General features: G+C 52.0%; 1 protein-coding gene and 1 long non-coding RNA gene across 2 annotated transcripts; both read left to right on the top strand.

Annotated features, from left to right (window-relative positions):
• The first annotated feature begins 9,142 nt into the window (after positions 1-9,142).
• On the top strand, positions 9,143-10,363 carry LOC115599134. The gene is made up of 5 exons (XR_003988155.1): positions 9,143-9,263; positions 9,443-9,521; positions 9,621-9,721; positions 9,819-9,956; positions 10,119-10,363. It is a non-coding gene; the product is annotated as an uncharacterized LOC115599134 (long non-coding RNA).
• Positions 10,364-12,238: 1,875 nt separating this feature from the next.
• Positions 12,239-20,117, top strand: LOC115599133 (small integral membrane protein 10-like protein 2A). Its single transcript, XM_030459592.1, has 2 exons — positions 12,239-12,495; positions 14,033-20,117. Exons 1-2 carry the CDS (start codon positions 12,310-12,312, stop codon positions 14,051-14,053), a joined length of 207 nt encoding a protein of 68 aa, XP_030315452.1. The 5' UTR covers positions 12,239-12,309; the 3' UTR covers positions 14,054-20,117.

Below are 20,117 nucleotides of genomic sequence, written 5' to 3'. Positions count from 1 at the left end.
TGTGGCTGCCAGGGGCAGGGGCAAGGGCTGCCCATCCCAGGACGCAGCGGCCAGGGACCCAGCCCCGTCACAGCATCCCCGGGCAGGAACCCTCCCTTCCCTTCCCCCTGCTGCCGGTGCATCCCTCGCTCCGGTGTCCCGGGACTCCCTCCCTCCCGCATCACGCCCTCAGCCATGGGTCGTGGTCCCAGGGCTCAGCACTGTCTCAGCCTTGAGCCGCGGCTGCTGACACCGCTGGGAGCTGGACAGAGGGCTCAGGTTGTGCCCCCTACCTGTCCCCCAGACCGGCCTACTCGCTGCCACCCCCCCTCGGCTGTGTCTGGAGAAGGAGAGGCCCTGCACACCATCCGAGCCTTCCTCAGGAGCAGACCACAGGTACCCATGGCCACTCCTGACAGGTGCCTGACGGGTGCCTGGCTCTCTTGGCCACTCCTTCTGCCCCCATCCCATGCTCAAAGGGGCTGGGAGCTGCGCCGGGCTGCCCCCCACCCTGCTTGATACTCTTTGTCCATCTGTCCCCTCTCCTGCTGGCAGCAAAAGGCCCAGAAGCTGGAGTTTCTGGCCTCTGTCTGCACCGTCTGCAGCACCAGCAGCCCACATGCTACTGTGCAGGTCTTGCTCCAGTACCACCAGGAGGAGTTGGTGGAGGTCATCAAGGTGAGGGGACGGCTAGCCAGGCTGAGGGGGGGCAGAGGCAGCAGCACAGCCCTCAGGGCAGGAGAGGGCTTGGCGGGGCAGGGGGATGCCCAAGGACACCGTTCCAGGTCTCTGTCCTTGAAGATGCTCCAAAGACACCTGGGAGGCCTGACTGGAGCTGGGATTTGGACCCAACACCACTTGTGGGTGGTGCCCCTCAGCCAGCCTGTGGCTCTGAGATGGGCACAGCCCTTCCCACCACAGAGCCTGGGACATCTGGGTGCTGACTGGAAAGGGAGTGCCAGGGTGAAGGCACCCAGGCTCTGCCAGCCCCACCGTCTCCTGCTGAGCAAAGAGACTGCCCCATCCTGACCTATCCCACCCTGCTCTGCTCCTCAGGAGATGCTGGAGGAGAAGCCCATTGGCCTGGACACCCAAGTGAAGCAGCAGGCCATGCTGGCCATCACCTCCATGAGGTACCCAGCCCCTGGTGCCCAGTGACCCCAGCAGCACAGGGCCCAGGAGGGCGCATCCCCAATTCCTTGATCCAAGAGGGAGGCAGACAGCAAGGCAGGGGTTCCCAGTGGGTCTTCCCTCCAGAGATGATTATCAATGTTATGGCCATTGAGATGTCCCCCTAGCACGGGGATAAGCCCAGATCTCCAAGCCTGGGGTCTGCCTCCTCCTTGCCAGCTCCAAAGAGCATCTCTCTGTCCCTGCAGCAGAGTGGGGCTGCTTCTGCAGGAGAAGGTGAGCAGCCTCCTGCAGGCCTGCTTCTCCAGCGTCTTCTGTGTGCCTGCACTAGTGAACACCCAGGGCCCTGAGGCTTTCCTCTACTCCAAGGTACGCCATGGACTTGTCCAGCTTTGAGGACAACCTCTTCCCTTTCCCTTTCTGGGAGAGGAGAAGGCTCAATAGAGAGCACCTGTTGTTCCTTTAAGTGCTGGCCTAGCCTTAAATCATGACAGGGATGAACCACGGGGAGCTCCTCAGGCCTGAGCTCCCTTCCTGGGCAGAGTCACAGCTGCTCCCCCCCCAACCCCATGCTTTAAGGGCTGTCCCCAAGCCTCTGATCCTCTTGCAGACCCTGGCCACTATGGACAACATGCTGCAGGAGCTGGTACACCGCGCTGGTGATTTCTCTCCCCTGGTTCTGCAGAACATCTTGCAGGTCTGTCCTCAGCACAGGGTGTCCACAGCGAGTGAGCTCTAGCTTGACCTTCCTCTGTGTTCCTCCTCGCTCCTGGTGCAAAGAGGGGGACAGAGAACATCCCTCCTTCCCTGCCAGCCCCCTGCCTCCTGACTGCTGCCAGAGAACCTTCTCCTGCTCCAGTGTCCCCCACCACAGCAGCCTTGCCCGCTGCCTTACCCCCTCCCAGATGGACTCTGCCTGTCTGGCAAGGGGAGCCCAGCCCCGAGGCTTTCCCCCTCTGCCTTCACCACCACCCAGAGCCCCCACTACAGGTCCCCAGGGAGGTGGACACCCCTTGGGAAAGGCATGGGGGGATGCTTTGGGGGGCAGTGAGTGGCAGGCAGCGGAGGCAGCAGCAGCAGTGGGATGCAGTGACCTGCCTGGCTGCAGCAAGAAGGACACGTGCCCCATTCCAGGCACATGAGCAGCTTTTCTCCCTCCAGCTCCTGCTGCCCTTCACCACTTCCCATCCAGAAGAGGTGCAGGAGAGGGCAATGGCACGGATTGCCCAGATGGCTGCCTTCATAACCTCATACCCCCTGCTGCAGGTACCCAGCTCCCGGCCTGGGCAGCACCAATGCCCCTGAGCCTCAGTACCTCCCATGGAAGCCAGGCACCCAGGCACCAGGGTGCTGGGAGCAGGGGGCTTTGTCCTGCCTTGTCCCTGCTCTCTCCCAGCCTGTCCCAGGCAGGAACCAGGCTCCAGCAACCCTGCCATGCCCTGGGCTGCTGCTCTGGGAGCAGCCAGGCTCACCGTGTGCCCGCTCTGCCTCTTCCCCCAGCTCTGCCCCTGTCTTGCACAAGCTGTAACCTTCAGGCACGAGTGCTCCCCTGCACACCGCTTTGCCATGCTGGGGGAGCTGGTGGGGCACCTCATCTTCTGCAGCACCTGCCACAACACGGTGACCAGCCGCAATGCTGCAGAAGCTCTCTACCACCTGCACACCTTCATCCTGCAGCAGAGAGGTAAGAGCACCCATGTTAGGCTGCTCCCCCCAAGACATGGGCAGCCAGGGACCACTCTCCTTGGCCACAGAAAACCTGTGCTGCAGGTCTGCAGTCTGAAAGGCCACATCCCCCCCCCAGCTGCCAGAGCCCTGGCACCCTCCCTGGGGATCTGCTCCCCGGACCTCTTGGGCTGCCTGGTTTCTTTGCTGGCAACTTTTCTGCCCAGTGCTCTCCCCTTCAGCGCCCCGGTTTTCCTCCTCCCCAGGAAGGTCTTTCCGGCTGCCTGAACCAGGGCTGCTGCAGCTCCAGCCTTGTGGGGAAGCCTTGCAGTCCTGGCAGCCTCTGCAAGTCAAAGAGGCCTGTGAAATGTTCTCGGTAAGAAATGCCTTGGGCTCCTCCTTGTCACACGGATCAGCGTGGGCGAGGGGATACCAGATGGATGCGTGGGAGTCGCGCTGCTCTGGAGCAGGGCCCAGGCAAAGGCTCCCAGCCAGCTCCACTTCCCCATGGGACCCTGACCCCCTGTCTGTCTCCTCCCCAGCAGAGCCTGGCTCTGTGTCCCACTCTCATTTCATAGATGAGATGCGGTGGGTGATGCTTGAGGTGACAAATCTCCCCTCTTCTTCATCCCACAGATGTTTGTGAAATACCTCCAGCCCTCCCATCTAGTAGACATCACCCTCATGGCCATAAAAAACATGAAAGAGCCAGGGCAGTACAGCAGCCAGCTGTCTATCTACCTGGTAGACACCCTTGTGAGCGAACCTGTATTCCAGACACAGCAGGTGAGTACCCCGTGGGTGGCAGAGTTGATGCTCCAGCCCACTGGAGGACCTCTCCTCCCCTGGGTCCATGCCTGGCCAGCACTGGGGTCATCTCAAGGCAGCATACCGCAATGGGAGTGGAAACAGCTCCCCGTGGGAGCTGAGAAAATGCTTGTGTGCTCCCTGCTGACATTCCCACTCCCACCTGTGTCTCCAGGTGCAGACGATTGTGTGCGCCATCTATGAAAACTGGCTCTCAACCCCTGGAAGCCTGGAAGGGGCCCTTCTGAAACTAACAGATAAATACCTCAGGAAGGTGGTGGCCAGCCTGCTGCAGTGCTCCCCAACGTGCACCAGGTGCGGGGCCCACCACTCTCCCATCGGGGCTTCTCTCCCATGAAAAGGTCCTCCTGAGGGACTTCAGCCTGGCCATCCTCTTGGATGTCCCCGCTGACAGAGCCCTGGCTCCCCACAGTGTCGCCATGATCATGTGGAGGGTGATGCTCGCCAAGTCCCAGACTGCAGAGAAGGTCCTGGAGGAGCTGCTTAGTAGGATGATGAGCCAGTCACTGCGCAAGACCTCCACCTCCATCAGGGAGGACCCGCGCATCCTCTCCTTGGCTGTGAGTCACTGGCTCTGAGCGGAGACCCTGCTGACCTCTGGGGCTGCTCTTGCCTGTTCCAGGCTCCCGCTCCCCTTCCCAACCCACACCAAGTTTGGAGCAAGCTTTTTGACAGGGGCACAGGGGCACCTATCTCAATGTCTGGGTGTCTTCTGCAGGCAACCAGGACCATAAGCGAGATCCTTCTGCAGGAAGCTGCTTTGCAGGAGGTGAAGGTGATTTTCCCCCAGCTTTTTCTGGCTCTGCTTTTCCAAACATCATTCACCGCAGAGTTGACGCTGCAGGAGGTGAACACCTTCTGGAGGGAGCACCAGCAGGATCAGCTCACTCCCATCAGGTGCTTCCTCCCTGTCCTCAAATCCCTGCTGGCCATCCGGAGCCGAGCCAGGGGTCCTGGTGGGAGCTGAGCACTTCTCCTTGTGCAGGTCTGCGGTACGGTCCATGAAACTGCTGCTCTGCAGAATGGGCTATGAGGGGCTGGTGCTGGACATCGAGGGGCAGGGGGGCTGGGACGTCCTGCTCAGTGCCCAGACCCACCTCACGGGGGTGCGAATCATTGCCAGGTGAGAGAGAGCCACTTCTCCCTATCCGTAGTGACTGGGAACCCCTCACTCCCTTGGGGCTGAAGGCAGGGGAGTCCCTGTTGCTTGGGAAAAGTGCTGCAGACTGATGTCTAGGCTGAGGCAAAGCCCAAAGAGATGTGACCACCCGGCTCAGGCCTGATGGTGCCTCCTTCCCCCTGCCAGGGAGATGACCAAAACAGACACATCTGTGTGCAGCACCATCTTCTACTGTTTGTCAGAGCACCTCTCTGTGGAGGACCCCACCTGGGGGATGGTGGCCATGGCCTTCTACGTCGAGGTGAGCCTGATGGCACTGTTCCCTCTGCCCCTCAGCTTTCCTGTGCCCAGCGCTGTGGGGGGAGCTGGGCCAGTGGGTGGGCTCTGCTTGTTGCCATGGATGAACAGGTGAGCAGCCCGTCTGGGGTGGGACACAGGGGCTCTCCACAGTCCCTGCCACCTCCAGACAGGCTTGGTCTCAGCCTGGCAGTCTTGCCCTGAGCTGGTGGCTGGAGCCAGCTCCTGCTGCCTGTATTTCAGATGCTGGGCTACCCTCACCTCTTTGAAGAGGTGGAGAACATCATGAATGTCCTCCTCACACATCTGCAGAGCCAGTGCCCGGGGATGCCCAGCCTGCTGCTCCAGGGCATCCTCAAGCTTGCTGAAAGGCCTGACTCGGTGAGCAGGGGACAGTAAGGGGGGAAACGCCACAGCAGGGGCTGCTGTCGGCTCGGGCAGCTTCCCAGGCAGTGCTGGTGGCACCCCAGCCTGAGCAGGGGGTCAGCTGGAGGCAGGGGCTGCTGAGGGGCAGTGAGGGGCTGCCAGTGCTGTCTGTCCTCCTCCTGCACCCTCCCTGCTGGGACCTTGCCCTCGGAACCCCCTCAGGATGGTCTTTGTGGAGAAGGTTTCCACCACTGCCATCGCTCTCTGCTTCACAAAAAGGTGAAGTGTCACCCCTGGTATGTCTCCCACAGGCCAGAAGAACTCTTGTGCTGCTGCCACAAGTCATGGAGCAGCTGCAGGGTGCTGACAGTGATGCCAGCAAGGCGGCCCTGCCCGTGCTGGCAGCCATGCTCCCAATGCTGGACAGGAAGACGTCCATCCTCACCACCCTGCACCTGGCTGACAAGCTCTGGACCTTCTTTGACAACGTGAGGCTGGGGGAGAGACTCCTGCCCCAGGGACTCTCATTTCATGCCCCAGATCACTCCCTTTTGGAGCAGGGGTGGCTGTGGCTGCCCTACAGACCTTCCTCTCCACATCAGCCCCTTGCTCACCAGGGCCTTTGGGCTGAGCTCCTCCTGCCCTCCTCCCCCAGGAGTCACACACTGTGCGGGAGCTCTCCATCTGCCTCCTCCAAAATGGGATGAGCCTGCTGGCGGGTACAAAAGAGAGTAAGACCATGAGGAAGAAGGTGTGGGACAGCCTGCTGCCATTGGTCTTCCACCTGCAAGACCAGAACAAGAGTGTGGTCATGGTGAGATTCCCAACCCCAGTGGTCCTTCAGGCAGGGCAATGCTGACACCAGACCCTTCAAACGTGTGTTCCTGCCTGCCGAGTCCCTCTCCCTGCCCACTGCTGCTTTTCTCCTCCTGCTGCCCAGATGAATGGGGGGGTGGGTTCCTTCCCACCCTGCTCATGGCTCTGCAGCAGCCTGGGACCACCAAGGCCAAAACATTGAAGTCATTGAACAACTCCCAAACAGAGAGGGTGGCCACCCTTATCTCCCCCAGGGTGCTGAACCTGGTGGCAGTCCCCAGCTTGTATGTCCTCCCTGCATGGGCCAGGACAGACTCTGAGCCCTGCCAAGATGGGAGACACAGGGTCCCGTGCCTCCCCAGCAGTGGTGGTGATATCTCTGCTGCTCCCCAGGCCTCCCAGGAAGCCCTCTGCAGAGCTGGCCAGTTCCTGCAGTGGGGGAAGCTGAAGCAGCTGGCCAAGACTGGGCAGGGGCAGATGATCCTGGAGTGCCTGGTAAGCACAGCACCAACACCCTCGGGATCCCCCCCTCTGCCCTTGACCCATTGCCTCGTGCAGCCACTGCAGCCTCTGCTCCAGGCTGTCCTCATCCCCAGGTCCCAGAGGGGACCCTGCCACCCAGATGGCACCCCAGCATACCAAGGGAGACCTCTGCTCCCTCCAAACCCTGATGCCAGGTAGTGGGCATCTGGGAATGCCCTGATGGGGGGAAGAAGGGTGGCCCTGGCTGGGGGATGGCCTGACTGGGGGGCAGCTCTGCACCAAACCTGCACACATCTTCTCTCTGCAGCTGGCCAGGAAGAACAGGATCCAGGACTACCTGCTGCAGAGCCAGTGCTACCTGCAGAGCCCGCAGGAGCTCCTGCAGTGTGAGGCTGTCAGGTTCATTGGTGAGCCACCAGCCCCGGGTCCTTCCCTCTCCTGGGATCCCCATGTCCCAGCACAGCATCTGTGCCCATCCCCCAGCTGTGGGGCTGGCAGGAGGCTCACCCAGCCCGTCTGCCATGCTGCCCCCGGGGGTCAGCCCTCCCTGAGGGGTCGGGCTTGGTGGCGGGGTCCCCAGTGGGCAGCAGGGTCCCCGACACACTATGTCCCCCCAGGGCTCATCGGGCGACACGTGGAGGACCAGCAGAAGAGGGAGCACATCAGAAGGGGTGAGTGTGGGAAGCTGGGAGGAGAAAGGACCCTGGCACGGAGCTCCCCCCCAGCCCAAGCAAGGGGGGCTCTGCTCCCAGTCCTGCTGTGAGGAGAGGGTGTTTCTGGGAGGGGCCGTTCCTAATCAGCAGCCTCCAGCCGAGCCACCAACCCCCTGGGTTCCTCCTGGGCCCGGGAATCACGAGGTGCCTGGAAGGGACACAGGACTGTCACCTCACCTCTGCTGTTTTTTTCCCCACAGTTCTTCAGGGCGTAAAGAACGACTCCGATCTCCTGATCTCCTCCCTGGCGGCTCAGACACTGCACATCCTCGAAGCCGTCTGGACCAAGTCGAGGCCTAAGCTGCAAAGGCTGAGGTTCTCGCCGAAGAGGGCATGGAGGAGGTGCTGGCACTCCAGTTCCAGCGAGGTATCTTCTGAGGCAGAGACCGAGCAGCAGGAGCGGCGGCAGGAGGAGCGGCGGCAGAAGGAGCGGCAGCAGCGGCAGCAGCCCTAGGATGCTCTGAAGCCTGAAGTGTTTTCTCCAAGCCCGAGAGAAGACAGCCCAGCCCCAGAGGAGGCAGCATCCCCCAACAGCAGCAGGAGAGAGGCCAAGCGGGAGCTGAAGGTCAAGACGAAGGTGCAGGAGAGGCCAAGACCTTTTCTGCCTCCCCCCTGCGCATCTCAGAAGCTCCAAAGCTCCAGCAGCCTCATCGCCTCCTCGTCGCCAGCAGGAAGGGCAGCTCTGGGCACGTATGGCAGCACGGGCACGAACAGCAACCACTGCGGACGTCGGCATTTCCTCAGAGCAGAGCGGACATGTGAGCAGAGTGACGGAGAAAGCCAAGCAGGTGCGGCTCCCTCGGCCCGCCCAGGCCGCTGGTCCCGGGGCGTGAGCCCGTCCCCTCGGCTTCCCGCTGCCCGCCCGGGAAGCCGCCTCGGGGGCCTGGGGCCGCGGAGGGAAGGCGGCACTACCCGAGTGACCGCGCGTCACGACAAGAAGGGGCGAGGGTCGGGGCGAGGGTCCCGGACGGCCGCAGCCCAGAAAGGGAGAGTCCCGAGGAGGGGCTGACCGAGGGGGGTCGGTCCGGCGGGGGTCGCCGAGCCCGTCCCGTAGATCCGCCCGGTGCGTCCCGCGGGTCCCGGGCGCCGAGGGGAGGAGGCGAGCAGCGGCCGGCCGGTCCCCCAGGATGTGTCCAGCGGCTGCGAGCCGGGGAGGTGAGGGCGGAAGCGGGGCGGGGGCCGTGCCGGTGGGGGTGCCGGTACCGGTAGCGGTGCTGAGGAGTGTTCCCGCAGCTCGTGGCTGGGGCGGCGACGGCGGGAGGTGGCGGAGGAGGAGACACCGCGAGAGAAGAAGCTGCGCCTGGGCGAGCAGCGCCTGCGGTGACCCCACTCGCATCCTGCTCTCTCTCTGCCGCTGCAGCCTCCGGACCCGGGCAGCATCCGCCTGCTGCGGGGACATCGGCTGCCTGTCACCTGCCTGGGGATGTCTCCAGAAGACAGGTTCGCCTTTTCCACCTCTAAGGGTGGCTCCCTCACCAAATGTAAGTGTTCCCCTATACCCCCGTGCTAAACCCTGCGGGGAGGCAGTAGCAGCAGCGGCAGCAGCGGCAGCGGCAGCAGCAGCAGCAGCAGCACCGTGAGTGCCCTGGAGGTGGCTTGGTCCCCAGCCCCTTCGGGGAGGTGGCCGTGCATGTTTTGGGCTCTGTGGGAGGCTCCTGACCCTTTCCGGAGAGGTGGGGGGTCTGTCGGCGATGTTTTTTCCGCAGGGAAGGTGGAGAGAAGGAAGAGGCCCTTCTGCCCGGGGGGAAGAAGGGCACCGAAGAACAGCTGCACATAGAGCAGGCATCCCACGTCCTCTGCATGGCCATCTCGTCAGATGTCAAGTGCCTGGGACCGTAGAGGGGGCTGGCGCATGGGGCGGAGAGGTGAGGGGGGAATGCATCTCCTGCCGGGGGTACATTGCAGGGTTAAAGCAGCCTCTGCCTCCACGGGAGTCAGCAAGGGGTCACTGGGGCCTCTCACAGCATGTGGGGACAAAGTGGAGGCTGGGGTGGGCCCTGGGTCCCCAGGGGACAGGTCTCAGGTATCCTCTGCATTCTGCCAGAATCAAGCTGACGATGATCTGGGCTTCAGCCATGTGCACACACCTGCACATCTTCCCCGGGCACCGCGATGCTGTTTGGGTGAGTGGAGGCATCAGCTGTGATGGCTGCAGGGCCAGGCAGTGCTGTCCTCCCTGGTGCCCCTCACCACTGCCCCCGTGTCCGTCTGTCTGTCTGCAGGGCCTGTCCTTCCAGAAGGGCACCCACCAGCTCTACAGTGCCTCCCTTGACCGCTGCATCAAGGTCTGGAAGGCAGCAGAAAATGCACACGTGGAGACCCTGTAAGAACTGGGGGTCCCACTGACCCTCCCTCACCCCCAGGAGGCCCTGTGGCCGAGGGCTGTGCCAACTGCAGCTCTTTGCCACCTGACCCTCCAGACTGGGGCACCACAACGTCATGACGAGGCTGGACAGCCTGAGCCAGGAGTGCTGTGTGAGGTCGGGGGACGGGATGGCAGCGTGCGGCTCTGGATGATCCCGAAGGAGTCACAGCTCGTGTTTGATGGGCACCAGTAGGTATGGGGGAGAGGAGTAGTGAGCAGGAGGGTCTGGCTGGGGCACTGTGTGAGGGTTCTGAGCATCAGCGGGACTCTGATGGGGACACTGTTGCACCTCCCAGCCCTGAGGAGGATCCCAAGCATGCTCAGTGCTGACGGGAGTTGTCCCTTCTCTTTGCAGGGTCTCCATTGACTGCATCCAGCTCATCAGCAGGAGCACGTGGTGTTGGGCACCAATGAAATGTCCAAACCCGAAATCCAAATCACTTTATTTACATAAATGAAAAAAACCCAAACAAAACAAGCAAAAAAACAAACAAAAAAACCAAACAAAAAACCCCAAAAAAACCCCAAACCCCCCCAAACCAAACAAAAAAACCTCACAAACACAAAAAAAAAAAAAATCAAAGAAAAAAAAAAAGGAAAACTACCTACTCAAAAATTTGTTTGGGCTCAAGAACCAGGGTCCCATTACTTGCCCTGAGCTAGGGATGGGGGGCAGCAGATGTTTACCCCCACTCCTGCCCTTGCCCCGCGGCAGGGCTGAGAAGATCTGGGCATGGGGAGGGAGAAAGGGATGGGAATAGGGGGATGGGAGAAAAAGAGGGAGGGAGGTTGGGAAAGAGGGATGTAGGGAGGGATAGTTCAAGGGAGGGAGGGAGGTTGGGAAAGAGGGATATGGGGAGAAAGGGAGGAAGGGAGGGAGGGAAGAAGGGATATAGCAAGGGAGGGAGGAAAAGATTGACAGGGAGGGAGGAAAAAGCATGACAGGGAGGGTAGAAAAAGGATAAAAGGGAGGGAAGAAGGAAGAAAGGACAGGTTGTGGGAGAAGGGTGGGAGAGGGCAATATTTATCTGTTAAAATCCCATCTGAAGTTCAGAAGTTTTGATTTTGTTAAATAAAAATGAAAGTTCTTTGTTTCTACTCAAATGTAGAGTTTTAAAAAGTTGGAAGGTCTTCCCTGGAACTAGATGAGGAAAAACTGTCAAAGGGCAGGTGTGGGTTGTTAAATGGGTGGGAAGGAGGGGCTGGAATAACTGGTAAGAAAGATGGTTGTAAGTCGGTGAAAGGGGATGGGGATGAAGAAAATGTGCAGTTGTGGTACCCTCAGCTCCTCATCTCCAACCTGGTGCTGATATGGGGGGAGTGGAGGGGGTAAGTGGGCCAGATTCAGCCCCAGAAAACCAGTTCCCAAAGTCCTCAGGGAAATGTCCCATATTTAAGAACAACCCTTTTTATTCTAATGAACAGCAGTCCGTCCTTCCTTCCTTCCTTCCTTCCTTCCTTCCTTCCTTCCTTCCTTCCTTCCTTCCTGTAACAGAATTTTCCAGAGGTTTTCTGCTTTATCATATAACTAATGGATTACAGACAAAGGGATTGCAGATGAACCTGAGAAAACATCCCTTTTTGTTCTGGACTTGCTCTTGCTGTGGACCAGCACAATTCTGTAGCAAAAGAGTAGGTTTTTTTTACTGGGAGCTTAGATCAAGATACTGATTTTTTTTTTCTTTTTCCTTTTAAAGTTACTTAAAGCCGATTGAATGGAAACTGTATAGAGCAGTTCTTCATAAATGGTACTGGTCACCTATCAACTTTTGGAGCATTTCCCCTACCTGTAAAGCAAGTGTCAGGGTAAAAATTTATCACAAAGAGCTTCCTTGGAAATGCCTGCAAAATGGTTTGGAAATCTTATGTATAGCCTGGACTTGGACACTATTTTAAATTCAGTGTAACTATTGGCTTGAAAACATATGAAGTGTTTCTTTGCGGAAGTAGCTGACTGGCAGATCTTATCACCTAACTGCACAAACAAAACAAAATCCCCAAAAAACCCCACCCAGGCCCACAAATCATTAAAATGAAGGCCCATGACTCCTTGATTGAAAAGGCTGGAGCGCACAGCTGGATCAAGCCCTCAGCTTTCTCCCCAGCTCAGGGGGACTGGAAACAGATTGTACGAACGGCAGCTACCACTCCTGGGCTGCCAGCGTGGTTCGGACACCCGAGGGCGGGACGGGGCGAGACAGGACAGGACTGGAGGGGACGGGACGGGGCGAGGCGGGGCGGGACGGGACAGGACAGGACAGGACTGGAGGGGACGGGACGGGACGGGGCGGGACGGGACAGGACAGGACTGGAGGGGACGGGACGGGGCTGCAGTCCCTGAGCTGAGGCGAGAGTCAGAGAGGTCCCCACGCCCCGCCCGCCTCACGGCACCCGCCCGCCGCACGCACGGCGCTCCAGTGACGTAAGCACGCCCGCCCGCACGTCGCCGGCGGAGGGCTCCTCCCCGCTGGCGTTACCCGGCGCAGGAAGGGGGCGGCTGCGGCTGCGGGGCCCGGGTGGCGCGGCGGGGCCGCGGGCGGGGGTATATGGCGGCGGTTCTGTCCGCCCTGGCTGCCAGGCTCTCCCAGTCGGCCGCGGCCAGGTCCTACGGGGTGTTCTGCAAGGGGCTGACCAGGACTCTCCTTATCTTCTTCGACCTGGCCTGGAAGCTCCGCATCAACTTCCCCTACCTCTACATCGTCGCCTCCATGATGCTCAACGTTCGGCTGCAGGTGGGCGGAGGCGGCGGGGTGGGCGGGTGGGTGGGTTCGGGACCCGGGGGGTGTCGGGACCGCCCGTTCCTGGTTTTCGGCAGCCGCTGTCGGTTCCCCTGGGTAACGGTAAGCGCTGTTGGACGTGTCCGCTGTCCTGGCCTGGGGCGAGGGGAGGCCATCGTGCTCCCCGGTGTCACCAAGGGAAGCGTCGCTTGGGTTCCGCACGGATGCCATCGGCCCCGGAGGTTCTGCCCGTGCTCAGGTGCGGGGACCCCGTTACACCCCTCGCTTTGGATGCTGGCAGCAAACGTGCCGCTTCCTCGGATAGAGTTCATTCGTGTTACTAAGCCATCGTTACCATAAAGATAAGCCGTAAATATATGCGTGTTCCTGGCACCCTGTAAGGAGCTAATAAAATAATTTCCTCTGTCCTTTGTTTTTTGTAGAGTTAAGAACAATTGCAGAGGGACAGTAGAGGTAATTTTAAATAATGGTAATTTTTAAAAATGGCAGTTCAAATTTGTATCTTTCCTGTCTTGAGCCCATTTCTACAAAATGTGGAACTCTGAGGCAGCTATGACTTAAACCCGTTGAGAGCTGTCACTTTTTGCAGGGTTGAAGTTTCACTGGTTTTGTGATGAAATCGAAACTTTACTTTTAACTTAACTGTCAACAGAAGCAGGCTGCTGACCATCACAACAAACATCTGCTCTGGCCAAAGATCGGACACTTACTTTCTCCCCATAAACAGCTGTAAAGAATGTTTTGACAGGTGGCTAGTGGCCAAATGCTGAAAGACAAGTGTGGTTGCAGTCTGTGACTAGTAAAAGGCAAGCTGATATGAGAAGAGGTCAAAATGTGGTGTCCTGTTTTTATTTTGGGGATTCTGTCTTCAGTTCTGAAGTTTGAAATTGAACCACACAGTCAAGAATTGTACACAAAGCTTTGTAACATCAGTGGATAAAAATGCCTTGCCTTTGCTTGTTATCAGTGTTGGTATATAACAGTTCTCATGTAACAACACCAGCTTGTCATTTGGTTATAATGGAACCAATACCCTCAAACTGCTGGAGCAGCCAGTCTGACCAGTTCTTCTTGGGAAGCTGTGCATGGGGCACAGTTGATTTCCAGTGCTGCGTGTCCAGTTTCAGCTTGCACTTCTGTTTACAGGGAGATTAATATTTGCCTGTAATGTTAAGCCTCTAATCAGTTATATTCTGCATTTCTACTTGTTAACGAAAGTCATATTGTTAGCAGTGAATGTCTCTAGCTGCTTATTTGCAGACTTGCTTTGATGCTGATTACGAAAAGAGAGTCTGTAGCAGATTTAAGCTGCAGCTACAGAACTAATTCTCTATTTGGGTACACTGCCCACTGCCTACCCCTTTTGATGTGATCAAGCAGCAGTTGGGTTATCCTTTTTTTTGTTAAAAATGAATTTTATATATATATGTATATATATGTATATATGTATATATATATACACACACACAAACACTGATCACCAAGAAGCTGGGACATGATGGTAGTCACTTTCTGCATTCTTTCTCTTTAGGTCCACATTGAGATCCACTGACTTATGACTTGGTGTGCTGCTTGCATGGTGTGCTGCAACTAGAGTCAACTGCACCCTTCTTCAAATGAAACCTGCTGAGAAACAGCAAAGCTACACTTGTCTTCTCTAGGACTATGAAGAAAGAAGATTTAAACCAGAAACGAGTATGTGACAGTGGCTCAGGTCATGACAAGGCAGCAGCTCATGTAACAAATATACATTCCATCTTAAACAATTCTCAAAATCATAGTAGCAGTTTACGAAAAGAATTATTTCATTTTAATACCAGGAACTGTTCTCTCTTTAATAATATACATCTGCCTTATATTGGTAAGGGAATGCCTGTAAGTTTGAGTGAATCACCAGAGGGAAACTCATGTGCAGCTGCTCCTTGGAAGAATTCATTTAATCTTCATTTTTCTTCTGGGAAAGACATTCTTTATAGGGTTTCTCACTGCATTAATAGTACTTCAGTTATGTGCAGGATGGAGGAAGCTTGTAGTTTTGATGGAGACTTTAGCTTACGCTGTCCAGGAGACAACTCCGTTTGTTTTGCACACTTCTGGCTGGGAAATCTGTGGTATAATCAAAACCTGCAGTTTCTGGAATTAGAAAGGAGCATCAGCAAAGAAAAGGAATTGCAGTCTGCAGGTCTTAAAGAACTGGAGCTTTGTGGACTTCCTGATCTCTGTTCTGTTCCAGCTGCAGTAAACGAGTACTGTGTAGGACGCCCAAGCAACCAGAAACCATGTTTTTTTCTTTGTTACTTAAACCTTGTATCTTCAGAGCAACCACCTGGATACAAGAAAATGCTTTCAAATATAGAATATGTGACTAGTAATTTTCACATCATACAGCTAGCAATTTCTTTGCTAGCTTTTGCACTAGCAGGTTTCTGGTATGCAGCAGTGAGGGTAAAAGAGTACCAAGATTTTAATAATTAACTATTTTTAACATTAATAGAAACTTAATTGATTAAATAACAGAGACAAGGTTGCAGTATAGATTTGAGTGAGAAGTAGACAGCTAAAGTAAAAACTATACTTGTTTAATTGCTAGCAAAACTGGCCATTGGAAGAATTTTTTAATTTTTTTTTTAAAGAATATCTGCATCAGAGTCGAAAGGACTTCTTAACCTCAAAACTCTGTGGGACTTATGCAGGTCTGGCATAACTCTAGACCAGAGCCCAGTTTGACTGTGTAGCACAGACCTTTCTTTTCCCTAGGGGTTGTATCAGCTGAGTGTTCTGGTTAGAATTCACAACCATTTCCAACAAAACAGGTTCTTCTGGAATTGAATTCCTGCCCTGAATCCAACAGTAATTAATGTCAAAACACTTTGAACTGGAAAACTGTTGGGAGGGTGGTCTTCAGTACAGCATAATTCTCAGCATTGTTCCTTTCCAAGGATGGTACTGCTCTAATTTAAACAATATCTCATGAGCTTCATTGTGCAACAATAGACACTATAAAAAAAAATCTAAAATGTTTTCTTTCCTAGAAAAAACAATTGTTATCAGTGAAGCACAGTAATAATTTCTGGGCCTGTTGACTTTGGCTTTGGGACAGACTTCTTACAAAAGGGTTTGGCAAAGAATGAAGCAAGTATGTTGGAATCAATAGACCTGCTTGTGAATTTGCAGGAATAGGCTCCTGTGGGCACTTAGATGGAGAAGTTCATTGTGTAGTAGGCCAAAGTTTGAACTCTGTGCCCAAAATTCTCAACAGGGAGTTGGTGTAGGTGGACTTCATGTGTGTTCTGTGGGTTTATCTAAAGAGGGAGGTATTGATCTGATGAGTTAGGAGGTGTTCTCCACTCACCTTTCTAAGTTAAAAGTGAGAACTTAATGCAGAGTAAAGTCATGCCAGTGATTCACATACCAAATATCCTTTTTGCTAGTTAGTTTAATTAATTTTGGAAAGGGAATAAGTGGTAGTGCATTTTTGTTGAACTGAATTTACCAAGAAAGCCAGTAGTTTCTAATGTTTTTATTTGGGTGTTAGCACACTTCTGTAGGTAAGTCTTTGGTTATGAAGATGAAATGCCAGTTAAGGGAAGAAATGCTGGAATTTTTAAACTTTGAGTGCTGAAAGTAAGATATACTACTTTTTATGTTTAAAAGATACGTAGTGTTTTTATTATCCCCACTGGCTATCCAACCCAGCCTGTTCTATGATTTAGAAGATATAAAAACCTCACTTAATTTAGAAAGTAACTTTTTCCCTGGTGTGTACTTTTATTGTTTATCTTCCAGACGTTTGACTACATGATTACCTGTCACAAAAGTACAAAAAATTATTTTGATGGCAAGAGTTTCCTCTTAGTCAAACCATTGTTACTATTCACTCCCATCTCCAGTGCTGCAATTTAGCACCCTTGCAGTGTTTATGTTAGTAACATGAGCATTTGTGAATCAAGGTTGCTGGAGTGATGTGGATCTGAAACCACAAACATCAGAAACAAAGACACTTCTCCAAATGCCTCTGGCTTATCTGAGTTACAGTGTTAAAGCTGTTGTCTGCATGCAGCTTGACCCCCCTCCAAAAAAAAACAACATTTGGCAGAACTCTGAGGGTAGAGGAATGACGGTGGGGAGGAAGAGCTGAAGCCTGTTCAAGTTGGCTTGACTGCTAAAGAAAACAATGTGCATCTGTGTCTTAGCCACTTTACTGGCCATGCAAAGAGAAACTCTTTTCCTCTATGGTGAGTTATAGTTTGGTTTTATTGTTTCTTTTTTTCCCTCAAAGTTGCACAAAAACACAAGTCTGCATCCACAACTGAGTACATGAACTTCCTAGATACAGAATGTATCTGCATGTTTTACCTGTAGCTGTTACTTGAGACCTCCTCATCTGTTCAGCTGAACAGCAGCACAGAAGATTCTCTGCTGTACATCGTTTGGGAACTGTGTATTTAGAGAACCAAAGGGGAGGAAGGGGAGAATAAAACGTGAGAGAAATCACTTGTAAACCAGAATTTATAGTTGAGATAAGTGGGTGCCAAGGGTCTCTTTATTGATCATAATAAGCCTATGCAGGAGGGGAATGCTGAATCATGTTAGGTATCACAGTCCAACTAATACAGTCCTGTTTTAAGCAGAATCAGACCTTCAGTCACTTATTACAGGATCACTTTAAATACATACACAGTACAGCTAAGTGAAATAATAGGTATTTTTGTGTATAATATGTATATTGAACGTAAGATATAAAGAATGTGTCTTAAGTGAGTGGATTTAATCCATTTTAAGATAGCTTATATACTTTGCCTTGGATTTTGTTGCTTAAAACCTAAAAAGTTGACTTTCTAACTTGAACATTCCTTCTGAAATTCAAATAAAGGATAGTTTGGTATGTTAAAATCTCATGTAATATACTGCACTTTAAGCCTGGGGAGGCCATAAATTGAAAGCGCTGTTCTTGCACTAACAGAACCACTGGACTGGTGTCAGCAAGGCTCAGATGGCCTTCACTGCCTGGGGAGAACACAGAACCTGAGGGAGGGCAATCCTTTGAAGCTATATATAAATCAAACACTAGATAGTTTAGGCCACTGTTCTTTCCCTACAAATATTAACTCATCTCAAAAGATGGGAGGTGTCTGTATGGAGTTTGGTGGCTTCAGTAAGTTAGATGTGGAAGGTGCTGTTTTGAGAAATGTGCTGTTAGAGCTGAGATGGATGACTGTTATAGCACAGAAGAGTGAACTTTTTAGTAGAGGTAAAGGACCTTTATATTGTACCAGGAGTTGCCTTATTTCCAGTACTCTCTCATCTTGCTCTTCTGTTTGTGTTGGAAAGATATTTCTAAGCAAAATGTCAGGGTTCTATTAAACAACTCAAACTTTCTAAAATTTCACTGATTTGTGTCTGGATTGTTCCTGCACTACATAGGAAAGAGTAATATTTCTGCTATTAGAAAATGAAGTAAGTAAGAAAATATTAAATATTTAGAGAATTGCCTAGTACTTTCCCACAAATGTACATATGAGTGGAAATTTACTATATGGTGTACTGCTTGGAAAAAGAAAATATATATTTAAATGTGTATATACAGAGCTCTGCATGTAGATCAAAATGTGTTCTATCACAGTATGATGTTGGAATGCTTATGCAAATGCTTATTTACTTTCTGACATTACAATGGAAAATGCAGTAGAGTTGGTGGTGTACTTCTTGGTGTGATACTAGCTAGTGCAATCCTAGAAATCATCTGTGTGCATCATCATGCACCGAGTAAGACAGTTCTATCTGTAGACATTTAGTCTTTGTTTTCTCAGTGTTGGGTTGGAGTTTGTGGTTTGTTGTCTTTTTTTATTATTATTATTTATTTGGGGTTTGGTGATCTGTTGTTTGGTTTTTTTCTCATGCTTTTTGTTTTTTCAGAACTGTAAAGACTGCACTTTCTTAAAACTTGCCAAAGTTTTCTTTCTCCTTTTCTTGTCCCCTGTCCATCCTTATAGGTATACACACTTTTAATTTTTGGAAGAAGCAAGCCTGTATGTACTTTCTAAATGTATTCTTCTTACTGTCAATTTTTTCTGGTTTTATGACCTGGTCTTACCTATGTTTTCCTTCTTTTCTGTTCCATTTCAGAAACACTCCCCTGTAATTATGCATAACAAATTGACAGAAACCATGCAGAGATATAAGCATCTGTAGTCTGTCACTAGGGTGTATGACAAGTATCTGACAGAGCAAGAGGTAGTCAGTATGACATATTTCTGCTTTTTCCCTTCAAAACAGCTGCTTTGATGAAAATCTACTTCAAATTTTTAGGACCTCTGTCAGCTGAGAATTGCAGAAATTGGGGCTTATAAAAAACATTCAGGACAGAACTCAAGAAACAATTACACTAGCTCTTCAGTATTCTTCAGGTTTCTAAGTCATTTCTGTAACTTTAAGAAAAATTCATATGAATGTACTCTTTAATGTTCTGAAGCCTTTTTCCTCAGAGTGCATAGAATAAAATGTGTTCTGGTACTTGTTTCTGAGGTGCAGTCAGTAGTGATGGGGATGACAACACCCTTTTTAGGTTTTTTATAAAATACTTGTGATGAATCAATCCCCTTTCAATATCTGACAAAGATACCTACAAAGTTGATTAATCATTAAGTAAGAGCTGCATTTGATAGAAATTTAAAATAAACAACTTTTTGCCTATGAAAATACTGATATGTATGATCAGCTCTCAAATACAAGGACTGTATTTTTCTGAAATATAGGTAAGACCAATATACTGTGTTTAAAAAAACAATATGGAAGTGCTAGAATGATGGTAACTTCACTGCCTTGCACTAAGGGTGGTCAATCCCATTGGTGTGTACTTTGAAACTAATCCTGTATTGCATTCCAAAAATCTCAATTATCCTTGTATTTTTGAATGGGTAATACAAGATTCAGACCAAATAGGTGGTTAGGTCATTGTTAGTAACAAAATTGATTTAAAAGCTAAAACAATTTAGAAGGTGGCCTGAAGAACTTCCAGAAAGAAAAGATCCAGTCCATTTCACTGATCTCCACGTATTTATAGTTTGTTCTGCAAATCTCTTCCATCTTTGTGGCAGATCTATATAAATCTGATACCAAAACAGTAGAAACACAAACTTGTAAAAGGATCAGTGTTCCTTATTTTTCTGATTGTAGTCAATTACCAATTTATCAAATATAAAACCACCTAGATGTAATTCAAGCTTTTGTTTTAAAAGTAGCTAAATATAGTGCTTAGTGCCTGATTCATCACTTGAAGTTCGTAAGTGTTCCATGGATTTTCTTGAAAATGGGTTCTGCTTCCTGCTGGTGACTAATGTGAAATGCTGACACTTATAATACTTGTGTGAACTGTGATATTACCCATGCAGAACAATTTTATTCTATGGCCTTGGTCTTTTGCCCTAATTTATTATTGCAGTGTGGGAGATGGAGAAGGCTGGCACAAGCCATTTTTGTTTGTTCCAGAGAAAGATGTTTACAACTTTGTTTCTTAGGAATTTATTGCTGGAGAAGTTTCCTTAGGAGACTTGAAACCTGTTGTCCTAATGATGCGAATACAAACTTTTGAATAAAATAGAGCTAAGTTTCCAGAA

This window comes from Calypte anna, chromosome 14, assembly GCF_003957555.1.
Source record: "Calypte anna isolate BGI_N300 chromosome 14, bCalAnn1_v1.p, whole genome shotgun sequence".
In the NCBI taxonomy this organism is placed as follows: Eukaryota; Metazoa; Chordata; class Aves; order Apodiformes; family Trochilidae; genus Calypte; species Calypte anna.
Note: the sequence above shows the minus strand (reverse complement) of the source record. Positions and strands in the feature narration are given on the sequence as shown.